Below are 18,704 nucleotides of genomic sequence, written 5' to 3'. Positions count from 1 at the left end.
CAAATCTTTAGCGCGACCTTCTCTCAATAGAATTCTCCACTGACGAACTGTCAGGGAATAATCTTATTCTCTCCACATGATTTCAGTTTTCATTTTATTTTATTTTTTGGATTTCAGCTGCTTACTACCTGTGCCAACTCTCCCTTCTGTGCATAGGTGAGAGTGGAAGGTCCAAGTGGCGGCTAGAGAATGGAGGGCTTGGAATTTTCTTTTTGTGTTTTTGTAATTTTTTTTTTGGTTTTTTATATTATTTTCTATATGTTGATGTATGTACCCTCAGTTTTCTTTTCTGCATTAGTAGTTTGTACACTTTTCCTATAGTAACTTTGCATTTTTATTTCTTTGCATGCTAGTTTTGATTTTCTGCTGTACGCTTCTGCACGTGCTTCCCACTCCCTTTTTTTAATAAAATGTATCCTCAATTTTGACTTGAAACAAAATTTGGGCTGACCAACTTGACCCCATGAAGCATCCAGTTAACAAAATGTGACATTAAGACCTCCCTAGTTTTAAAATTAACACTCACTCTGACAATTAAAGGGCTAAACTCAAAACTCTTAACAAACTAAAAGTTTGACTTAAGATTTTGAAGGATTCAACTTAATAGTTTCTAGACTCAAAAATTGAGAAGCCTAATTCTAGTAAATGGACTAAATTTTGAAAACAATAGAATCAAAGAAATTATTTTTCAAGACTAACATTAAGGACTCAATTTTTTTTTTTTTGGATTTCAGGACTTAATATTAATTACGGGGGGCATCAATAGAAAAAAAAACTGATTTTAAAATGAAGATTAAAATAGGTTTAAAATAGAAAGACGATTATGAAATGAACCAAAACTCTAATTGAAAAACAAGACTTAATTGAAAAATGGAAGAAAAACTAATTTTGAAATTAAGTAGTAGTAAAGGAACCCTAATCTAAAAGGGACCAATTATTGACTCAGATTTGAATCATAATGCCCAACCCAAGGGAAATGTGTTCTAAAAATTACGGGGTCTTGATGATTAATTTTACTGTTAGAAAGACTCTCATTAGGATTAAAAATTTGACAATTCATGATGGACTCACGAAAACTACAAAACTCAGTTGTCATCAAAGGGACTCAAATTTGGACATTACGGGGGCTTTAGGTCTTAATTTTAAAACTCAAGATCACGCAAGACTCAAAGTCAAAATTTGTTAATACTAGGTCTTCTTAGGAGGGTTTGGTTAAAATTAGGGTATCTACAACTGCCCCTTTTGTAGGCCTTGTTGCTTCAAGGTAACAGTAGGAACTTTCCTACGTTATTTGTAGCAACAAGATTGTAAAGATGAAAGACACCTATTTTAACCAGGCCACAACTTTGGTCAATCGGGTGCTCTTTCTGCCAATTAGGGATGTGAAAAGGGAAAACAAGGTGTTAAGACATGACACCAGCTAACTATTCATCAAGAGTGTTATTTCATGTATAGTCATATATGATGATTTCATGTATAGAAACTCAGAATGTTATATCATGTTATGATAAATTATGTTTTAAACAAATATGAAACAGACAGTTTGATTTGATATGATTTGTGTATTGTTATTTGTATAACTCAAAAATATTCATGTTGTCATACACTGATGTTAGTTTGTTTCCTTTACTGAGAGGTGTCTCACCCCAACTATATAAACATTTCAGGAGCCCCAGATAGAAGAGCGGATAAAGCTCTGTAGCGTTAGAGGTAAACTGTCCTACCCTGTCAGAAGGGTAAGTTTTTATGTTAGGGTCTGATGGATTTTTGGGTTGTGACCCTAGGACACTTTTTGGTAATTTTGGGATGTGTATATGTATATGACAGTTGTAGTAAAACTCTGGTATTGTGTTGGATGTATGATTTGATATGTATATGATTTACGTTTCCCGCTGCTTAGGTATTAGTGTTGTATTTTAGGTATATCCCGGGTATCCATGGGTTTAGGTTGATTATGTTTTATCAAGATTATTATATTAAATGTTATTATGGAAAAAAAATGGTAAAATAGGCAGGTCGTTACATCTACCTCTCTTATAAGAGTTGATCCTCTTGGATGTTGTGACAAATATGATACATTAATTAGATGAAGATTTGGATCAATGAAACTGAATAGCTATAATGTTTCAGCTAAAAACTAACCAAAATTCTTTGTGCTATAATCAATGGATTTTGATTTATATGAATTTGGACAAAAATCAATATAATATAATTTTTTTCCAAAATTAACACAAATCTAAATCCAAAGTCTCTCCTAAATACAAGGAAAGTGAATTTATATAAATTTGAGTATGAGCTATGATCAATGGATATCCCCAGGAGTCGAACCTTTTGGAATCAACAGAAGGAGGATATGAACAAAGAAAATGGAAGGTTGGGAATAGGAGCAATAGTCGTTAGAGAGTTTAAAAAGACTAAAAATGAATTAGAGATGACTATTTTATGCATATCACATGGAAAGAGCGCTACAACCAAGGTGACCGTTCAATCTATTTTGGAATATTATGAGAATTAGATTTTTAAATGAATGTGTTCGTAAGGATATTACTATCATTATGGAATTTATCATATAAAAATATGTTTTTGACTTTTAAGAATAATATATAATATAATAATGTAAAACTAGCCCCTAGAATTGGGCCAACTAAAAATAGGTAGGATGGAAGCCTATAGACAAGAGGAGGTTTTAAGTTTGATTGCGTATGAAAGCAATTCTCTAGCAACCTCGAAATGCTAAGGTGGCAAGCTATGCCTCCGATTTAATGCAGTTAGGACTCATCTAGGATGTAGAAAAAAAAAAGTGTAAAATAAATATATATATTTTTCTACAAAGAGAAGGGAGAATGAGAAAGTAAGTCTTTTTATTTTTGTGACTTTTAAAAAATTTTGAGAAAAAACATTACTTTTACGGCAAAAAGTTTCTATGAGCTATATTTATACTATTTACTCAAAAAGGCAATTATAAAATTGCAAAGAAGTGGTGATCCTATAATTTTTTAAAGTGAGGGGCTAGGGGTTTGGGTCGTGATGAAATTATGTTTCCAATGATGGCTTTTTCTTTAGGAGAGAAAAAAAAAAGAAAAAAAGTAGGCAGCATAATTAATGAAACTACTTTTAAAATAAATTTCCACTTTTAATTGTCATAGACTTTGGTTTGGACCAATAATTTATTGCACAACGAGTTAATGATAAATTCAAAATACATTTCAATTGGTGCACAACAAGTCTTCAAAGTAGGCATCTTAAAGTTAATAATGTTATAAATATTCGCAAATAAAGTTAAAATTTTACTACAATTATTTTTAACTTAAGAAACAATTAATGAAAATAATATATTTTTTTATTTGATTCATTATCCAAGTCTCTATTTGTCTCTTGACTTTCTAATTTTTCCCTGTCTTCACTTTTTAATGTCATTCATTTGCAAAAACTATAATCGAAACTTTGGTTTTTCTTTGTCACTTAATTTTTTTATGGCATTCATTCCTCACAATTTTTTTTTTTTTTTGTGTAAGTTTTTGGTTTTATTTTTTTTTTAAATTTTGATTTTGACACATTATTATGTAACAAAAGTAATTCTACCTAGTGAATTTTTAACAAAAATAGAACGTTTTAAAATACATAAATACTTTTGTAATTTACATAACATCAATGAAGGCTAACTTCTGTTATGACTTGTCTTTTTGCTAGGGGTAAAATCTAACACCCCATGAGTTTTTCAAATATGTCACTCCACCTTAAAAACTATTAGAAAACCTCTTGAGATTTAAATTTATAGATAATATGAACCTTCTGCTAGTTTACTGTTAGTCAATCATTAAGTATATGTAAACAAAATGAATTTTTACTCTTAATAAAATAATATTTTAAAATGATATTGAATTAAATAAATTAAAGTGAAAAAATTAGCGAATGTAATGTCTTGAAAGTTAAATAAATGAATTGGAAACTTAATCTATTCTTGGATTGAATGATTTATTGGTTCAATAACTTTGAATCGGTCAATTGATATAAGTATGATAAAATAGTTTTATTATTATTTTATAATTTTTTAAAAGTATATAAAAATAAAAATAAAATAATATCAAATTACATATATTAAATTAAAAAAATTGGTCAATGTAATGTTTTAAAAACTGAATAAACGAATTGGAAAGTTAATCGATTCTCGAATTGAACAGTTTGATAGTCTGATCGGTTTGGATCAATCAATTGACATAGACATGATAAAATGATTTTATTATTATTTTAAAAATTTTAAAATATATATAGAAAATAAAAATTGCTAATAAATCATAAAAGGCATAGTAATTATAATATTACAAAATGCTTGTTAAATGTAATTTCATAAAAAATTAATGACTAAACAAATATAATATAATTCAATATTTTTAAATTCAAGTAACCTATCAACCATAATGTTTAAAAATATATAAACTAAAATTTCAAAATTCAAACTTCATAAATTAAAATTATAGAGTTGAATTTTAGTTGCTCTTTGTGTAAAATATGAGTGCTAAAACATTTGATCTAATCAATTTACCAATCTTTTTAAATTTTAACCAAGTTGTTATGCTATTAAATATGAATTCAACTAAACTCAAAAAACGAGTGACAATTCGACCAACCGGTTAATATGAGTCAATTCTAAACTATATTTTAATTTTACAGATATATTTAGTCATTTAATTTACATGTAAATTGTATATAAACTTTTTTGGAATTATAAAATTATTTAAGTATTTTTTCTAAAGTATTAAATTATTTATTTACGTATATATTTAATTTTTAAAAAATAATAACTTAATTATGTTACCATACTTATATCAACCGGTTAATCCGAACCAATCAGATTGATTAACTCGAGAACTAAGTTCTTAATTTATTTACGAGTTCAATTTTCAAAACATATTGTACTTAACTGAATAATTTTTTTGACATTATTTATTATATTAATGTTATTTTTTAAGTTATTCAATCATAAGTGAAAAAAATAAAAAAATTATCATTTTATTCATTATATATATATATATATATATATATATTTTAGAAAACTCATGTAGGATTGCTCTGAATTTTACTTTTTCTCGCTAATTTTAGTCAAAACGGGCTGTATCCGGTAGTTCCACGTCAAAGGGATTCGGATTAGGTGAGTAAAAAGGGATTCACGACGGTCCGAAGCTGGAAAAACCGGATAAAAGGGTCCCCCACCGTCTCTGTCTCTGTCTCTGTCTGTCTCTCTCTCTCTCTCTCTCTCTCTCTCTCTCTCTCTCTCTCTCTTCGGTCTCCCGTTTGTCTGAACACCTACTCCACGATATGTCAGTCTCACCGGCTGGCCCCGGTAATTTATGGAAACTACACTCTCTATTTCACAACTCACCGGCTATTCCCGGTGTCTCGGACAATTTACATTCCAGGGTCCGCTCCGGACAGTCCTGCTCGATTGGGGTGTTACCTCTTTTCTCATTATATATATCCGCTCCGGAAACCATGAAAACTTTTTTCCTCCGCTTCTTCTACCTTACGTTGTCCCTTTGCAGAACAATTTCCGGCGAAACCGCCGGATTTCGACCGTTGGTTCCGCCGGAGATTCTCTTCTCCCATCATTCCGGCTCTGCAAGGTTTGCCCCTCTCATCGTCTCTCTCTCTCTCTCTCTCTCTCTCTCTCTAACCTCTTATCTCTCTTTGTCTCTCTATCTATTTCTCTCTCCTTCAAGGAGCTTCAGATCTGATTTTTCTGTCATTGATTAATTATTTTGTTTCGTTTCTTCTCGTTGGCTTGAAGGTTTGAGGTTTTTTTAAAAAATTTGTCCCATTTATTACTGTTCACAACAATGTCTCTTAGTGTTGTTCTATCTGATTATACTTAACGCGCATGTGTGGGTGATTTCTTTCCCTCCTTGTAATTTTTGAAATGTTGTTTTCATCTTTATTTTCAAGATTATTCTGGGTGAATCTGAGTTTTGTGTCCCCTAGTTTGATAATTTAGTTAATCTTTTTAGACAGTTGTAATTAAAATATGATTTTTGTTGATCTAGTTGACAAATTATGGAATTATGGGTTTGGCAACGAGTAGTTTTATCTTTGTTTGACGAAATGGAAGTAGAAATTTGATTTTTCTCATTCTTTTTTAAGTCATGCATTAATGTTGTTGATAGGTTAGAAGTTTCCTATTCTAACCTTTTAAGATAATTCAAGCGAAAAGTTGATTTCTTTCCTGTTAATAATGAATATGGGCATCTTGTTTTTACACAACGATATATTGTTTGTTGTAAAAATTAAGATTCAGGCTTCAGACTAGTTTCTTTGCAATTTTTTTTTTCATCTATTTGTTATAATTGTATTTTTGTATTTTGTTTATTGGGTTGTTTGACTTTGGAGTATTTATAAGCTTTCTTTTATCAAATTGCAGATCTCTCTGTGATACAACTATTTGTGCACTGACAAGTTGGGAGATATGGATGGGACTAAAGAGATGGGGCTTAAAAATGTGAGCTCGCATTGCTCATTGTCTGATATGGATGATTATGATCTCTCACGGCTTCTTGACAAGCCAAGGCTCAACATTGAAAGGCAAAGATCTTTTGATGAGAGGTCGCTTAGTGAATTGTCAATTGGTCTCACGAGAGGCGGAATGGACAATTTTGAGAGCACATACTCCCCCGGGGTAAGGTCTGGTTTTGATACCCCAGCATCATCAGCGCGGAACTCTTTCGAGCCTCATCCAATGGTTGCTGAAGCCTGGGAAGCCCTCCGGCGATCTTTGGTATTCTTCCGGGGTCAGCCTGTTGGCACAATAGCTGCCTATGACCATGCTTCGGAGGAGGTTCTAAACTATGATCAGGTGAGGTTTTAAGGGTTCAAATCCTATTTATCTTTGTCCATGAGAGGGTCTCTGTGCAGTTGCCAATATGAGGACTTAGTGCACTCTTCTGATATACTAACCTTATGCTTGGTCTATTTGGCACTATTTTCAGAAACAAAAAATGGGCTACTTGTTTAACTCTTTAACATCATTTATGAAAATGATAAAAAAATAGTAACACTAACAATCCAAAACCATGGTTACCTCATATAATGTTTGAAGAAAAAGATCAAGTGGCCCAATCATGGGAGAGTTTACTGAGGACTGTGCATGGAGCAGTTATTCCTTGAATTCCTGCCGAAAATTAAGAGTCCTTTAAATCAGTTTACCTTTTATTCTTGATGAACTGAAATTTTTTCAGAGCTATTTTTATTCACAAGCAACATCAAAATGGAAAGTTACTTTTAAATTTAAAAGAATAAAAGCAATTGTTTATCTTGTAGGTAACTTTAATTTTAAACATCAGTTTATATTTGTCAATAATATGGCATCCTATCCCATCATTAACATGCTTGCAACTTACAGTGTCCTTGTATTGACATTAGAGCTGGTAAACATCCCTTGAAAAATGCAGTGAACATTATCCAAACCCCTTTTTTTGAACAATAAAAATTCAAGTTTGAATTGAATTCTCAAAAACTCATTCAAATTTGTGATACAGTAAAATTGGAATATGATAAATCTAGAAAGAAAGAAACTATAGAATGAGGTAAGCAATGAATCAACTACTGAAAGTTATTAAAATGTGGAGACCGTCATATTGAAATGTGCGTAAATTCTGCTAATAAAAAATGTGCGTAATTTTTTAGGAAAACAACAAAAGGTAATGGCCAAAGCCAAGTACTGGAAGCCAATTAAAATCTTGAATGCATCAACATCTTGTTTTGCAAAACATTTTAAAATAAATGATCGTCAGGTTGAGATCTTGTTTAAATGCTGGAAAATACTGTAAGCCCATTAAAACTTGAGACTTATTGATTCTCAAAATTTTCATGAAGTTTGAATTTTCCCTTTATTTTATTTATTAATTTCTTCTTTTGCATTCTGTCAAGGTCTTCGTACGAGATTTTGTACCTAGCGCTCTTGCTTTTCTGATGAATGGAGAGCCTGAGATAGTTAAGAATTTCCTCTTGAAGACACTACATCTTCAAGGCTGGGAAAAGAAAATAGACCGATTCAAGCTAGGGGAAGGTGCAATGCCAGCCAGCTTCAAAGTTCTTCATGATCCTAACCGGAAAGTAGATACTTTAATTGCTGATTTTGGTGAAAGTGCAATTGGGAGAGTCGCTCCAGTAGACTCAGGATTCTGGTGGATAATTCTGCTTCGTGCATATACAAAGTCAACTGGTGATTTGACTTTAGCAGAAACTCCTGAATGTCAAAAGGGAATGAGGCTTATACTATCTCTATGTTTGTCAGAGGGATTTGATACATTCCCTACTCTTTTGTGTGCTGATGGATGCTCCATGATTGATCGAAGAATGGTAAACTGCTATTTCTCTTCTTATATTTTCCATATCATTGCTCATTTAACTTGTTATTTCCTCTGATTTTTTTTTTTAATAAAAATTCTATTAGAATCGGTATTGCTGCATTTTCTCTGAATTTCTGCTTTTCGTCTTTCTTATACTAAAAAAAAAAAAAAAAAAACTTTTTGGGGTGGGGGTGGGTGAGGGGTTTCATTTCTTAGCCATTCTTCATTTGAGTTATTTTATGCTTCTTATCATTTACTGTTGAAATTTAATATTACTAATTCAAAATGTGGATGTGTTGAAATGTCTCATTGGTTCTTTTACTTGGCATGCGATCTTGACAACAAAGAAAGGGACCGATTAATTTGTATTAATTATGCTTATATTTGCACTTTTTTGCATCATTCAATGTTTGAATGGGCTATAAAGTTGGAGCAGGAAGTTAAATTAATCATCATAATTGAGTATTAACAAAGCATGACCTAAATATTTAGTCGGTTGGTTTGGTTCTGATACCTTAGTAGTTTAGGGTGAATGACTGGTGGAGGATCTCATAAATATGATCATCTAACTTCCTTTTTTTATGATTTAATAAGTATTTTTACAGGATCAGTTCTTTAAATGCTTGGAAATTTATTTTCACCCCTTATAAGTAATTTTATTATAATTAATTTTATCAAGTGTTTGAATAAAACGGGCTCACAAGGAAACTTAGCATAAATTACAGAGGAGATAATTGTTTAGAATCTTTGCTAAATTTTGCTTTTGAGCTAAATATTGAATTGCTATTTTCTTTTGATTTCCTTACAAGAAAAAGTCATGATGATTATTTATTTTTAAGCGTTACTATAGAATGCGTCATGATGCTTTACGTCTCCATTTAAACCATACTTATTTTCTTTTAAGGTATATAATTATGAATTTATGAGGCATGAACTAAAGATTTTTTGTTCTTTGATATGCATCAAGCCATTATTCTGAAAATGCAGCTGAAAAAAATCTTTGCTGGGCTTGGCAATTTTTTTGCCTGCCTGATTTGATTGGCCTTATTTGACATGAGGAAAGGGTTTTGAAAATTGCTTGTTTGGAATTTGATTTTATAGAAAAAAAATTGTCCAACTTAAAGCCAAGGTGGTTTTGGGTTTGCAAATCAGAACAATTTGGACATTACTCCTTGTCTGAAAGGACATAGGTTTTTACTAAAAAAAGGTGATTCAATTTAAGGTTTGTTTATTTTTGGAAATAATATAACTTTAGTTTTTCCTTTGTTTATTTTAATCAAAGGGCTGTTTGAAATTCATTTTAGTTTTGGCTCTAGATCAAGTTGATAGCACTTATTGCTCGGTCATCGTCCAAGCTGAAACCAACCCTAACTTAGATTTTTTATCACAGGTCCAGTGTAAAATAGTTCAATTTTATGGATAGGATGTATAAGAGAAAGGGAGAGTTCCCTTTATCATTTCATCATGAGTTGATATATTATGTTTGAATTAAAAATTTTGAATTTTATTAGTTGAGTTCAAGCTGCTCTTCCTAGGTGCCTCCTTTTTTTTTTTTTTTCCTAATGTGGTTTATAGTGCCTTACGTATAATTTATGTCTTTAACCTTGTATTCACTTTGTAGTTGAATAAGTAGTTGGTTTGTATGTTTGGCTATTTTGTGCGGATCATTTCTGTTTGTTGCACTTGAGAGTTGAGTTGAAGGCCAAAATGGGGATGGGCGCATATTGAAGGGGACCTTCTTGTTTTTGAATGCACCAATAATTGGGTATAAGTTACGTGAAGTCAATGTAGGTGTGGAGAAGAGGGTAGATGTAGAGGGGCCAAAACTTAGAAACAAGGTAGTGTCTATTGTCTGCACACACACACACACACAAAATATGCTTTTTAAAAAGTGTATGAAATTGTCAAAAATATGCATTTCTACCAGCTCAACCACTTGAAGACAGTATTTTTTATAGAACACCTGTGAAGTTGCCAAATGATATTTTATCTCCATGACTATAAAAGCCATGATCCATGTAGTCTTACCTCCTCAAATGGAGAGGCTATTTCCATGATTTGAATTTATGATATCATGTTTGGGTGTTACGCTGTTATTGCTAGGTTAAGGATCGACCCAACGCCAAGGCTATGTAATCCAAAAAGATAAGATCCTCATGCCTATCAAAAGCATTTGGGGAAATTATACAAAAGACTTGCCCATCCACATGTTCGTGTGCCTGTTTCTAAATTCTAAACATGTTGGAGATGGATCCCCTTCTTTATATGTCTAATATTAATGTAGGACCAATTTAATACATGTTTAATATCTGAAATATAGACAAATGGACACATGGAGGGGCAGGTGCCCTGTATAATTTCTCAAGCATTTGAAGGTTCGTTACAAGGGTAGTGGGGTCTTGTTATGGTGGAGGAAGACTTTGTTATTATGGGAGCAAGATTCTGTCAAGGTTCTACAGAGGAACTACTGAACTGAGGTTCTAAAGTTGGAGTCATCCCTTATTATAGGAGGTTGCTATGATTGAGTGTTGGAATATGTTTCTCAACGTTGCAGGTTGTGTAGGAAGTTTATTTAACATTCCAATTTGAAAGTTACATGGATTGCAAGGAAATTTTATGGGCAACATCCTAGGTTTATGAGTTCTATAAATAGATATTATTTTCGAGGTTTTGAGGTTTTTGCCCAATCGATGAATGATGATGGTGGGCATCCAACATGACATTGAGCTTTGTTTGGAACCACATTAAATGTCTAGTAATGAGAATGTTTGGCATGACAATAAGATATGAATGCAAGGGTGATTTCCTAGAAGAGAGAGATTTGGTTAATGATATTTGGGTTGGTTGTGGTTTGTGCTTCGTTCTTGGTTTATTTAATTATCGATGCGTTTGTAGATGTGCTTCCCCTTGAGTAAAAATGTATTTGGGTTGGTTGTGGTTTGTGCTTCGTTCTTGGTTTATTTAATTATCGATGCGTTTGTAGATGTGCTTCCCCTCAAGAGTAAAAATGCATTTGTAGTACCTTTTTCCTTTTAGGAGCCCATCAATTTTCTATGTAAAGACTTTTCACATGCTACATTTTGTAGTTATTTTTCCTTTGAAACTTTTCATTCATTGCCAAAGTAAAGCGGTTGTTTGTTCTCTTGATCCTTCATGAAGTTGAGTTTAATTTTCCCAACATTTGATATTATGAACTGTATTTTACCCCTAATAAACAATGCTTTATGCAGTAGTTTATCCTTCAGCTAAAATTTACATATGAGTAGTTCTGAGCATTGAATATAACTTGGCTAGAAAATAGTATTTAATTGGTCTACGTTTTTGCCAGCAATCATAGCCATTAATTTTCTGATATGCAACCTATATGTTTAATGTACTATTGCCTACATTAAAATTTTGAAAAGAAAATAACCGCAGATATAAGCCTTGAAACCAACGGCCCCCCTCCCCCCTGCCTCCTTGAAGGGGGGACGTGGGGGGGAGGGGCACATTAAAGAAAAAAACCTTCGGCCTTGTTCACTTGTGGAGAACAGTTTATTTTCCATTTCTATTCCTATTTTTCCAAATCATTACAAAACTGGCACCTTGTTTTCCAGTTTTCCAAATTTATATAGGAAAGTTGGAAAACATTTTCCAAAAAATTTTTCTTTAGATTTTCTGGATAAATTTTGGAAAAATGGAAAAGATAGTGAAATTTTTTAATTTTTTGAAAATATGGAAATGGAAAATGAAGATTGCTTTCGACAAATAATCAGGCCTTTAATATGTTCCTAAAAACAGAATCAAGGTTAAGATCAAAATGTTTTTTGCTGAGATTCAACATCAGCTGTTTGATCCAAGTTATTGTGGCATGTTACTGGTCTTATCAAGACACTTTAAAAAAGATAAAAACTTTCTTGCCTACATGCCTAAAGAGAGAATGTGTTGCATACAGGCCAAAGGTTTGTAACTTGTACTGAGTTGTATTCTATAGTTAGAAAAATAAACATCAACTGGTTATCTTCTTTCTTTGTTTCTTTATTTTTTTTAATCTTTGTAGAAGAATTGTTATATGAGTTATCAAGACTTTCAGAAATCAAGATTTTTCAAGTCCCTTAACCAGATATGTTTATTTCACAGGGTATTTATGGTTATCCTATTGAAATTCAAGCCCTTTTCTTTATGGCATTGAGATGTGCTTTAGCCATGCTGAAACATGACACTGAAGGCAAGGATTTTGTGGAGAGAATAGTTAAGCGTTTGCATGCCTTGAGTTATCACATGCGAGGTTACTTCTGGCTTGACTTCCAACAGCTGAATGACATATACCGTTACAAGACAGAGGAGTACTCTCACACTGCTGTAAATAAGTTTAATGTAATTCCTGATTCTATCCCAGAATGGGTATTTGATTTTATGCCAACACGCGGTGGTTACTTCATTGGCAATGTTAGCCCTGCTAGGATGGATTTTCGATGGTTTGCTTTAGGTAACTGTGTTGCTATTCTATCTTCTCTTGCAACTCCTGAGCAATCTATGGCTATTATGGATCTTATTGAAGCACGCTGGGAGGAGCTGGTTGGAGAAATGCCTTTGAAGATAAGCTATCCTGCCATAGAAAGTCATGAATGGAGAATTGTGACTGGTTGTGATCCTAAGAATACTCGATGGAGTTACCATAATGGAGGATCTTGGCCAGGTTCGACCTCCTTTTTTCTCATCATTATTTCCGATTAGTTCTTTTATGTGCTGGAAATTGGTACTATATAGACAATTTTAGCCATTATATCTGGTTGGGCTGTAGTAATTTGTTGTCCGAGATAAACACTGGTGTGTTGGAATGCAGATAAATATGGCAGGCTAAAATGTTTGCAGTTTGGAATTCTTGTTCATTGCTACCTTCTGCTAAGGCACTAGAACTTTAGCTTATTTTAATTGCTCTATCTTGAATTTTGAATGCCTTATGCGTACTCATTTATTTTCAATCTGGGTACTAAGATTTATGTATAAGGAGAGTCCATTTATAAATTATCATTGTTGGTAGAAGCAAAAGGGGTCCAAAGAGCAAAGGGTACTTGGGGGGCTAGTGGCAGGGCATTGGTGCGTGCTGGAGGAAGATGAGTTGCACATTTCTTAAAAAATTGTATGAAATTCTTATATCATAAATTTTGTAAACAAAATATTGCTAATAATTTTGCAAATGGCTCGTGTGAACTGTGCCTACTCTAGCACAGCACGATTGACTAAGTAATGCATAATGGTCAGTAATGCATTTGTCCAGAATTACCAGTTGTTTAGGAATGTATTTTTATGTTTTTGGAATATATTGGTGTTGGGGGAATATTGTGTATTTGACCAGATACTGAAAGGCCTTAAAAATGGGTATTTGATCAAATTTGACCATGAGCCAAAGAAAGATTTTTGAAAATAATTGTTCCCAGTGTTTTAATTTAATCATTTTTGCCTAATCAATTTTATGAAACTTTTATTTTGGGGGATGCTTCTGAACCTGAAATTTGAAGAGCCAACTATTATAAAGATTTCAATTTTGTTTGAGGGGGAGAGTCAACTTTTTATTTATTGTAAATTTTATTTTTTAGTTACTTCATTGAATTCAAGAAGGAAGAGATAGGGGTGGGATGGTGATCATATTCAGCTAGATTTTCATGTTTATCATAGCTGTAGGCATCATTTAGATTTTAATTGTTGGATTTATTTTTGTGATTTTCAGTTTTTAGTGATTTGATATGGTGTCCTAATTTTGTTTCCTTAATTTAGATTTTTGGGGAGAAGCCTATTTAAAGGCTCCATCCTGTGACAGCTGAGATGCCTTGCATAATTGAGAATAAAAATTCCTAATTGAGTTTTTTGTGTTTTCCCTTAATTATGCAACAAAGTAGAACAATATGCATCAGTCACTCGTTTTGCAGCAGGCCAAAAGGCATATGTATTAGCCTTGTTGGCAGCATGCCATTTTTGCATCTATGGGACCTGGCTCAAGGCTGCATGCCTTGGTATCTGGGCTTATGCCTGATGCATGTTATCTCACCTGAGGCTGCCTTGAGCAGATGCAGGTGCACCCGATCTGTATCTTTTTTAATACTTACCTCTGTTTACTTATCAAAACAAAAATATTTACAATTGTTTATCAAATTGATTTGGCCGCATTTTTTTTTGTCTCGTGTTACATTTGTTCTGAGAATGCTGGTTAGTTCTTGACTTGCATTATAGAAAAAATTTTAACCCTTTAAAATCAAAATACAGCAAGGCCCTTGTAATGATAAGTACCTTAGTACCTCTCTTTTAATAAATAAATAAAGTGTCTGTAAAAGCTTGATATACATTGTTGGCCCACAACCACAAAGCTTGAGCTTTTAGGTAAGGTAGTAATCTAACGTGGTATCAGAACTAGTTAATAGGAGATCCTGGGTTTTTGTCTTGTTGCCCGTGTTTATTGTATTTTTTTCCCTGTAATGGGTGTATTTACTGTGTGTTTTTCTCTATATGCTGTTGGGCTGCACATGCAGGGGAGTGTTAAAGCTTGATATACATTGTTGGCCCACAACCTAATAGCTTAAGCTTTTAGGTAAAGTGGTAATCTAACATTAAGAAATAATAAAAACATTAATAGAACCACCTTTCTTCCAAGTAAGATCAGTGCCAGCATCTTGGGCGTCATTTATAAGTGTTCTTAATTATTTAGTTCTTGCATCGTTTTGAATTTTTCTGCTATAGAGCTGTCTACTTCTGTGCTGTTCCTTTTTTCCTTGGTTGTCATTGATATGATACTGGAACTAGCCAATCTTGACTGAGGCATGGCCAAACCAAAATTTTAGATTTACAATGGTGGAAATGACACCTGAGTGCATCAACTCTGCTGGGAATGCTGAATGCCATTTACCTATGATTGATAGGTACCAAGTCAGACCCAGAGACAAGATTTTCTTGTTCTTCACCTGTTACCTACCAGGAAGCTAAAATATAACCTACCAGGAAACTAAAAGGAACCAAGTGAAACCACCCTAGATTAATCTTAGGTTTGGCCTGATGCTGAGTTGGAATTCAATGGATTGGGATCCAAAAAAACATAATAGACATTGGGGCTAAATGCTGAATATAGCAGAAAAAACTGCTAAAGAAAAATATTGTTGCAAAAGACTGAGATCTCCAAATCAACATGGGCTTACATTTGAAAGAAAGAAAAAAAAAGTACTCATTTAAAATGAGATTTGCTTGATGCAATCAAAATTTTCTGGAAGCAGGCAATGTTGCAATAGAAAGCCCTTCTGCTGCTATTTAAATTTTGAGGGGAAAAGTGGAATGAATTTTAACAAAGAAAAAAGGATGTGGGGGCAGGGGACAACAAATTCCACCGAAAACCCAGTGGAACAGGAGAAGGCTAGAACATTGAGGAACAGGAAGTTCTTTAATAAAAAAAGATGAAGTTTATCCCCATTTAACTAACTCGAGAGAGGTCAAATTGGTTTTTGTGCGCAAGCTCCAATGGGAACTAAGTAATTTCTGCACTCCCACCCCTGCAGGTCACTATGAGAATTGCATTGTAGAGGTTTAGTGCAATAGTAGTTAGCAGATCAAGTAAGATGTTCTTTTGAAGATTCCATGCAAACATTTAAGAGTTTCTAATTGAGTGAGTTGAGAGGCAATTTGAGCATCTACATAGTTTTCCTTTTGAATGAGTTCATAATTTATACTCAATTTATATGCTTCAGAGCTTGATGAACTCTGAAATTGAATTGGATTTCACACAACTGTTAACATTAAAAGGGGCTTATGGATTCAGTAACGACATTCTAACTGAGCTCTGATGATCAAGAAGAGCTTTTACCCTATTCTTAGAATTTAGATGTATGTGATTGTAACTGATTCAGAAGTGGTTTAGATTGTCCTCATGCAGCCACTTAAATAATGAATAATGAATTGAGACTGATGAACTAGTTACATGTGATTGTAACTGATTCAGTAGTGGTTTAGACTTTAGATAGTCCACATGCAGCCCCTTAAATAATGAATAATGAATTGAGACTGATGAACTAGTTGTCTTAATTGATGTTACAGTTGTGCTTTTTCAGTGCTCTCAAATTGAATTTCCCATTTTCCTGATCTTTGTTTCTTCTCTTTTTTTATTTTTTGCTGCATTAGCTTTATGTTCCAACATCATTGATTGATATGAGTAGGTATATTTTTCTTTAGTCTGATGTCTTCTTTCTAATGTTTATTCAATATTGCGGAAGTAACATGTATAATCCATCATTCTTGAAATTTGTTGATGACTCTTTTTTTCCAATATTCTTTTCATTCACTTTGGGTGCAGTGCTCTTATGGTTGTTGACGGCTGCTTGCATCAAGACGGGACGTCCTCAAATTGCAAGACGAGCAATTGATCTTGCTGAGGCCCGTCTGCTGAAAGACAACTGGCCGGAGTATTATGATGGGACACTAGGTAGATTTATTGGTAAACAAGCTAGGAAATATCAGACGTGGTCAATTGCAGGATATTTGGTGGCAAAGATGTTGCTGGAAGATCCCTCACACTTGGGGATGATATCACTGGGAGAGGACAAACAGATGAAGCCTCTGATTAAGAGATCATCCTCCTGGAATTGTTAAAAGAGAATCTATCAGTCAGTCAAAGGTAATATAGGGCAAAGGAAAATGGAAAGAAATGGCTAGAGATCTTGTTACTTTCATTAAACTCTCTTTCTTTAGGGGTTTCTGCTTTAGGTTGGGGAGTTTGTTTTTGTACAATACCATCTGCTAAGACTAGGATTGCGTTTCTGAAAATAAAAGTGCATTTTGATAATTCATGTTTAGTAGTTGCAGGCACTGTTAATATTGCCATGTTGGTTCCTGGATAAAAAATGCTGGGACAAGGTTTGGGTTACATATCGTGGTTGGGAAGAGGTCGTGCGTGACGCTTTTGTTCAAATCCTAAAGAGTGTATAAAGTTATGTAGAGAACAGGATCCCACAACCCTCCATTGTATGGTGTGGTTCCCATCTAAAATGGATTATTTATTCGCCACATTATGGAATATAAATTTTGATGTTTGGATTCAAGTTTGTGCGGACTTTGAAAGAAAATTTAATTATGTTTTACCTAAATTCAAATCTTACATTTATGAATATTGAGTTATTTTCTAAAAGGAAAACATCAAAATAAAGAGTAATGTTGACTCATACAAAACACAGGAAAATGGAGGGTTCTAACATGATAGATGCTTACAGGAACAAAATTATTAGGTAAATTGGACCTATTATGTTATTTATTGGCATTCTATATCCTAATTAGTAATGCAGGCATCAGTGGATATGTGATGTGTTGGGTGTGTTTGCAACCATTTAATAGGGGAAGAAGGGAGGTAATTTTAAGGGCAAAGAGCTTATAGTCCCAGGGGCACAACCTGTATTTTATGCCCTTTGGGCATCTGTTGGTGCTTGTGGTCAAGGGGTAGTTGGGCGCCCTGTGGGATTTTGTATAGGTGCATGACCAAAAAATGGGGGGGAAAAAAAGGTGACAGCATCCCATGCCATAATTCTTGCAACTGTTGCCTACACCGGCACAGTTGCAACAGTTTTCTCTAAATAGTTTTAAACATGGTTTTGAAAACCGAACTGATGGCTGACCTGGAAGGGCCATTGAGGCAAACAAAGTGTGACGCCCCGAACCCCCACCGGGTTCAGGGTGCCACTTCTCATAAATAAAATTAATATAAGCAGTAGAAATAATTTAAAACCTCAAATATTATAATATCAGAGTACTAAATCACCAAATTCACATGGGCATCTTCAAGTAAGAATATTTACATCGATATTATGTAAACACTTACTCTAGACTATATTTTCTAATTCTACCCAAAAGCTCGTTAGGCCTGATTTTCGGTACGTCCTGAAATATGAATTAATTATTGGAGTAAGACACATCTCAGTAAGTAAGGATTAGATTATTATCAGTGCGTGGCTGAAATGAGGTTTGGTGAAAAAAAAAAAAAAAACTTAATCATCATTTTGCTTTAATAAAAATTTCATTTGTAATCTGTCAATCATATATATAAATAAGTACCCGAACTTTATTCCAAAACATCATTCAGGCCTAATAAAGGGTCATAATCCCATAAATACCCAAACATATATAAAAGACTCCTTTTTGGTTGATGCATGTCATGTTTAACCCTCATGACGGGTTGTGCGGTTTGAAGATTGGACTTAACTTGGTTGGCCGACAAAAACTAAATCAAAATATTACGTATGTAAGATCGATTTGCCTTTCACATCCTGGTCCGGAAACCCCTACTCAGGCCAAATTGACTATCCACCTCCAACATTTCCACAACAGTGTGATTGCACTAATAATCCTCTATAACTACGG

The 18,704-nt window shown here is 33.5% G+C and overlaps 1 protein-coding gene across 4 annotated transcripts; it reads left to right on the top strand.

Moving 5' to 3' along the window:
* Positions 1 to 5,437: 5,437 nt before the first annotated feature.
* LOC131162378 (probable alkaline/neutral invertase D) lies at positions 5,438 to 17,395 on the top strand. Of its 4 annotated transcripts, none has more exons than XM_058118795.1 (6): positions 5,498 to 5,621; positions 6,413 to 6,844; positions 7,918 to 8,349; positions 12,459 to 13,017; positions 16,651 to 16,971; positions 17,160 to 17,395. In XM_058118795.1, exons 2-5 carry the CDS (start codon positions 6,458 to 6,460, stop codon positions 16,944 to 16,946), a joined length of 1,674 nt encoding a protein of 557 aa, XP_057974778.1. In that variant the 5' UTR covers positions 5,498 to 5,621; positions 6,413 to 6,457; the 3' UTR covers positions 16,947 to 16,971; positions 17,160 to 17,395. The 4 variants fall into 4 exon arrangements, with proteins under 4 accessions (XP_057974776.1, XP_057974778.1, XP_057974779.1 ...); XM_058118796.1 differs by having other exon boundaries at positions 17,154 to 17,395; XM_058118794.1 differs by having other exon boundaries at positions 17,151 to 17,395.
* Positions 17,396 to 18,704: the final 1,309 nt, after the last annotated feature.

This window comes from Malania oleifera, chromosome 8 (assembly GCF_029873635.1).
Source record: "Malania oleifera isolate guangnan ecotype guangnan chromosome 8, ASM2987363v1, whole genome shotgun sequence".
NCBI lineage: Eukaryota > Viridiplantae > Streptophyta > Magnoliopsida > Santalales > Ximeniaceae > Malania > Malania oleifera.
The sequence above is the reverse complement of the archived record's forward strand: the minus strand, read 5'-3'. Positions and strand labels throughout refer to the sequence as shown.

Bases quoted from the DNA above. Each gene is read 5' to 3' on its own strand.
- LOC131162378 (XM_058118795.1), top strand. From the start codon at position 6,458: ATGGATGGGACTAAAGAGATGGGGCTTAAAAATGTGAGCTCGCATTGC. The intron at 8,350-12,458 runs GTAAACTGCTAT...TTTATTTCACAG, and splicing joins CCATGATTGATCGAAGAATG to GGTATTTATGGTTATCCTAT. The intron at 13,018-16,650 runs GTTCGACCTCCT...CTTTGGGTGCAG, and splicing joins TAATGGAGGATCTTGGCCAG to TGCTCTTATGGTTGTTGACG.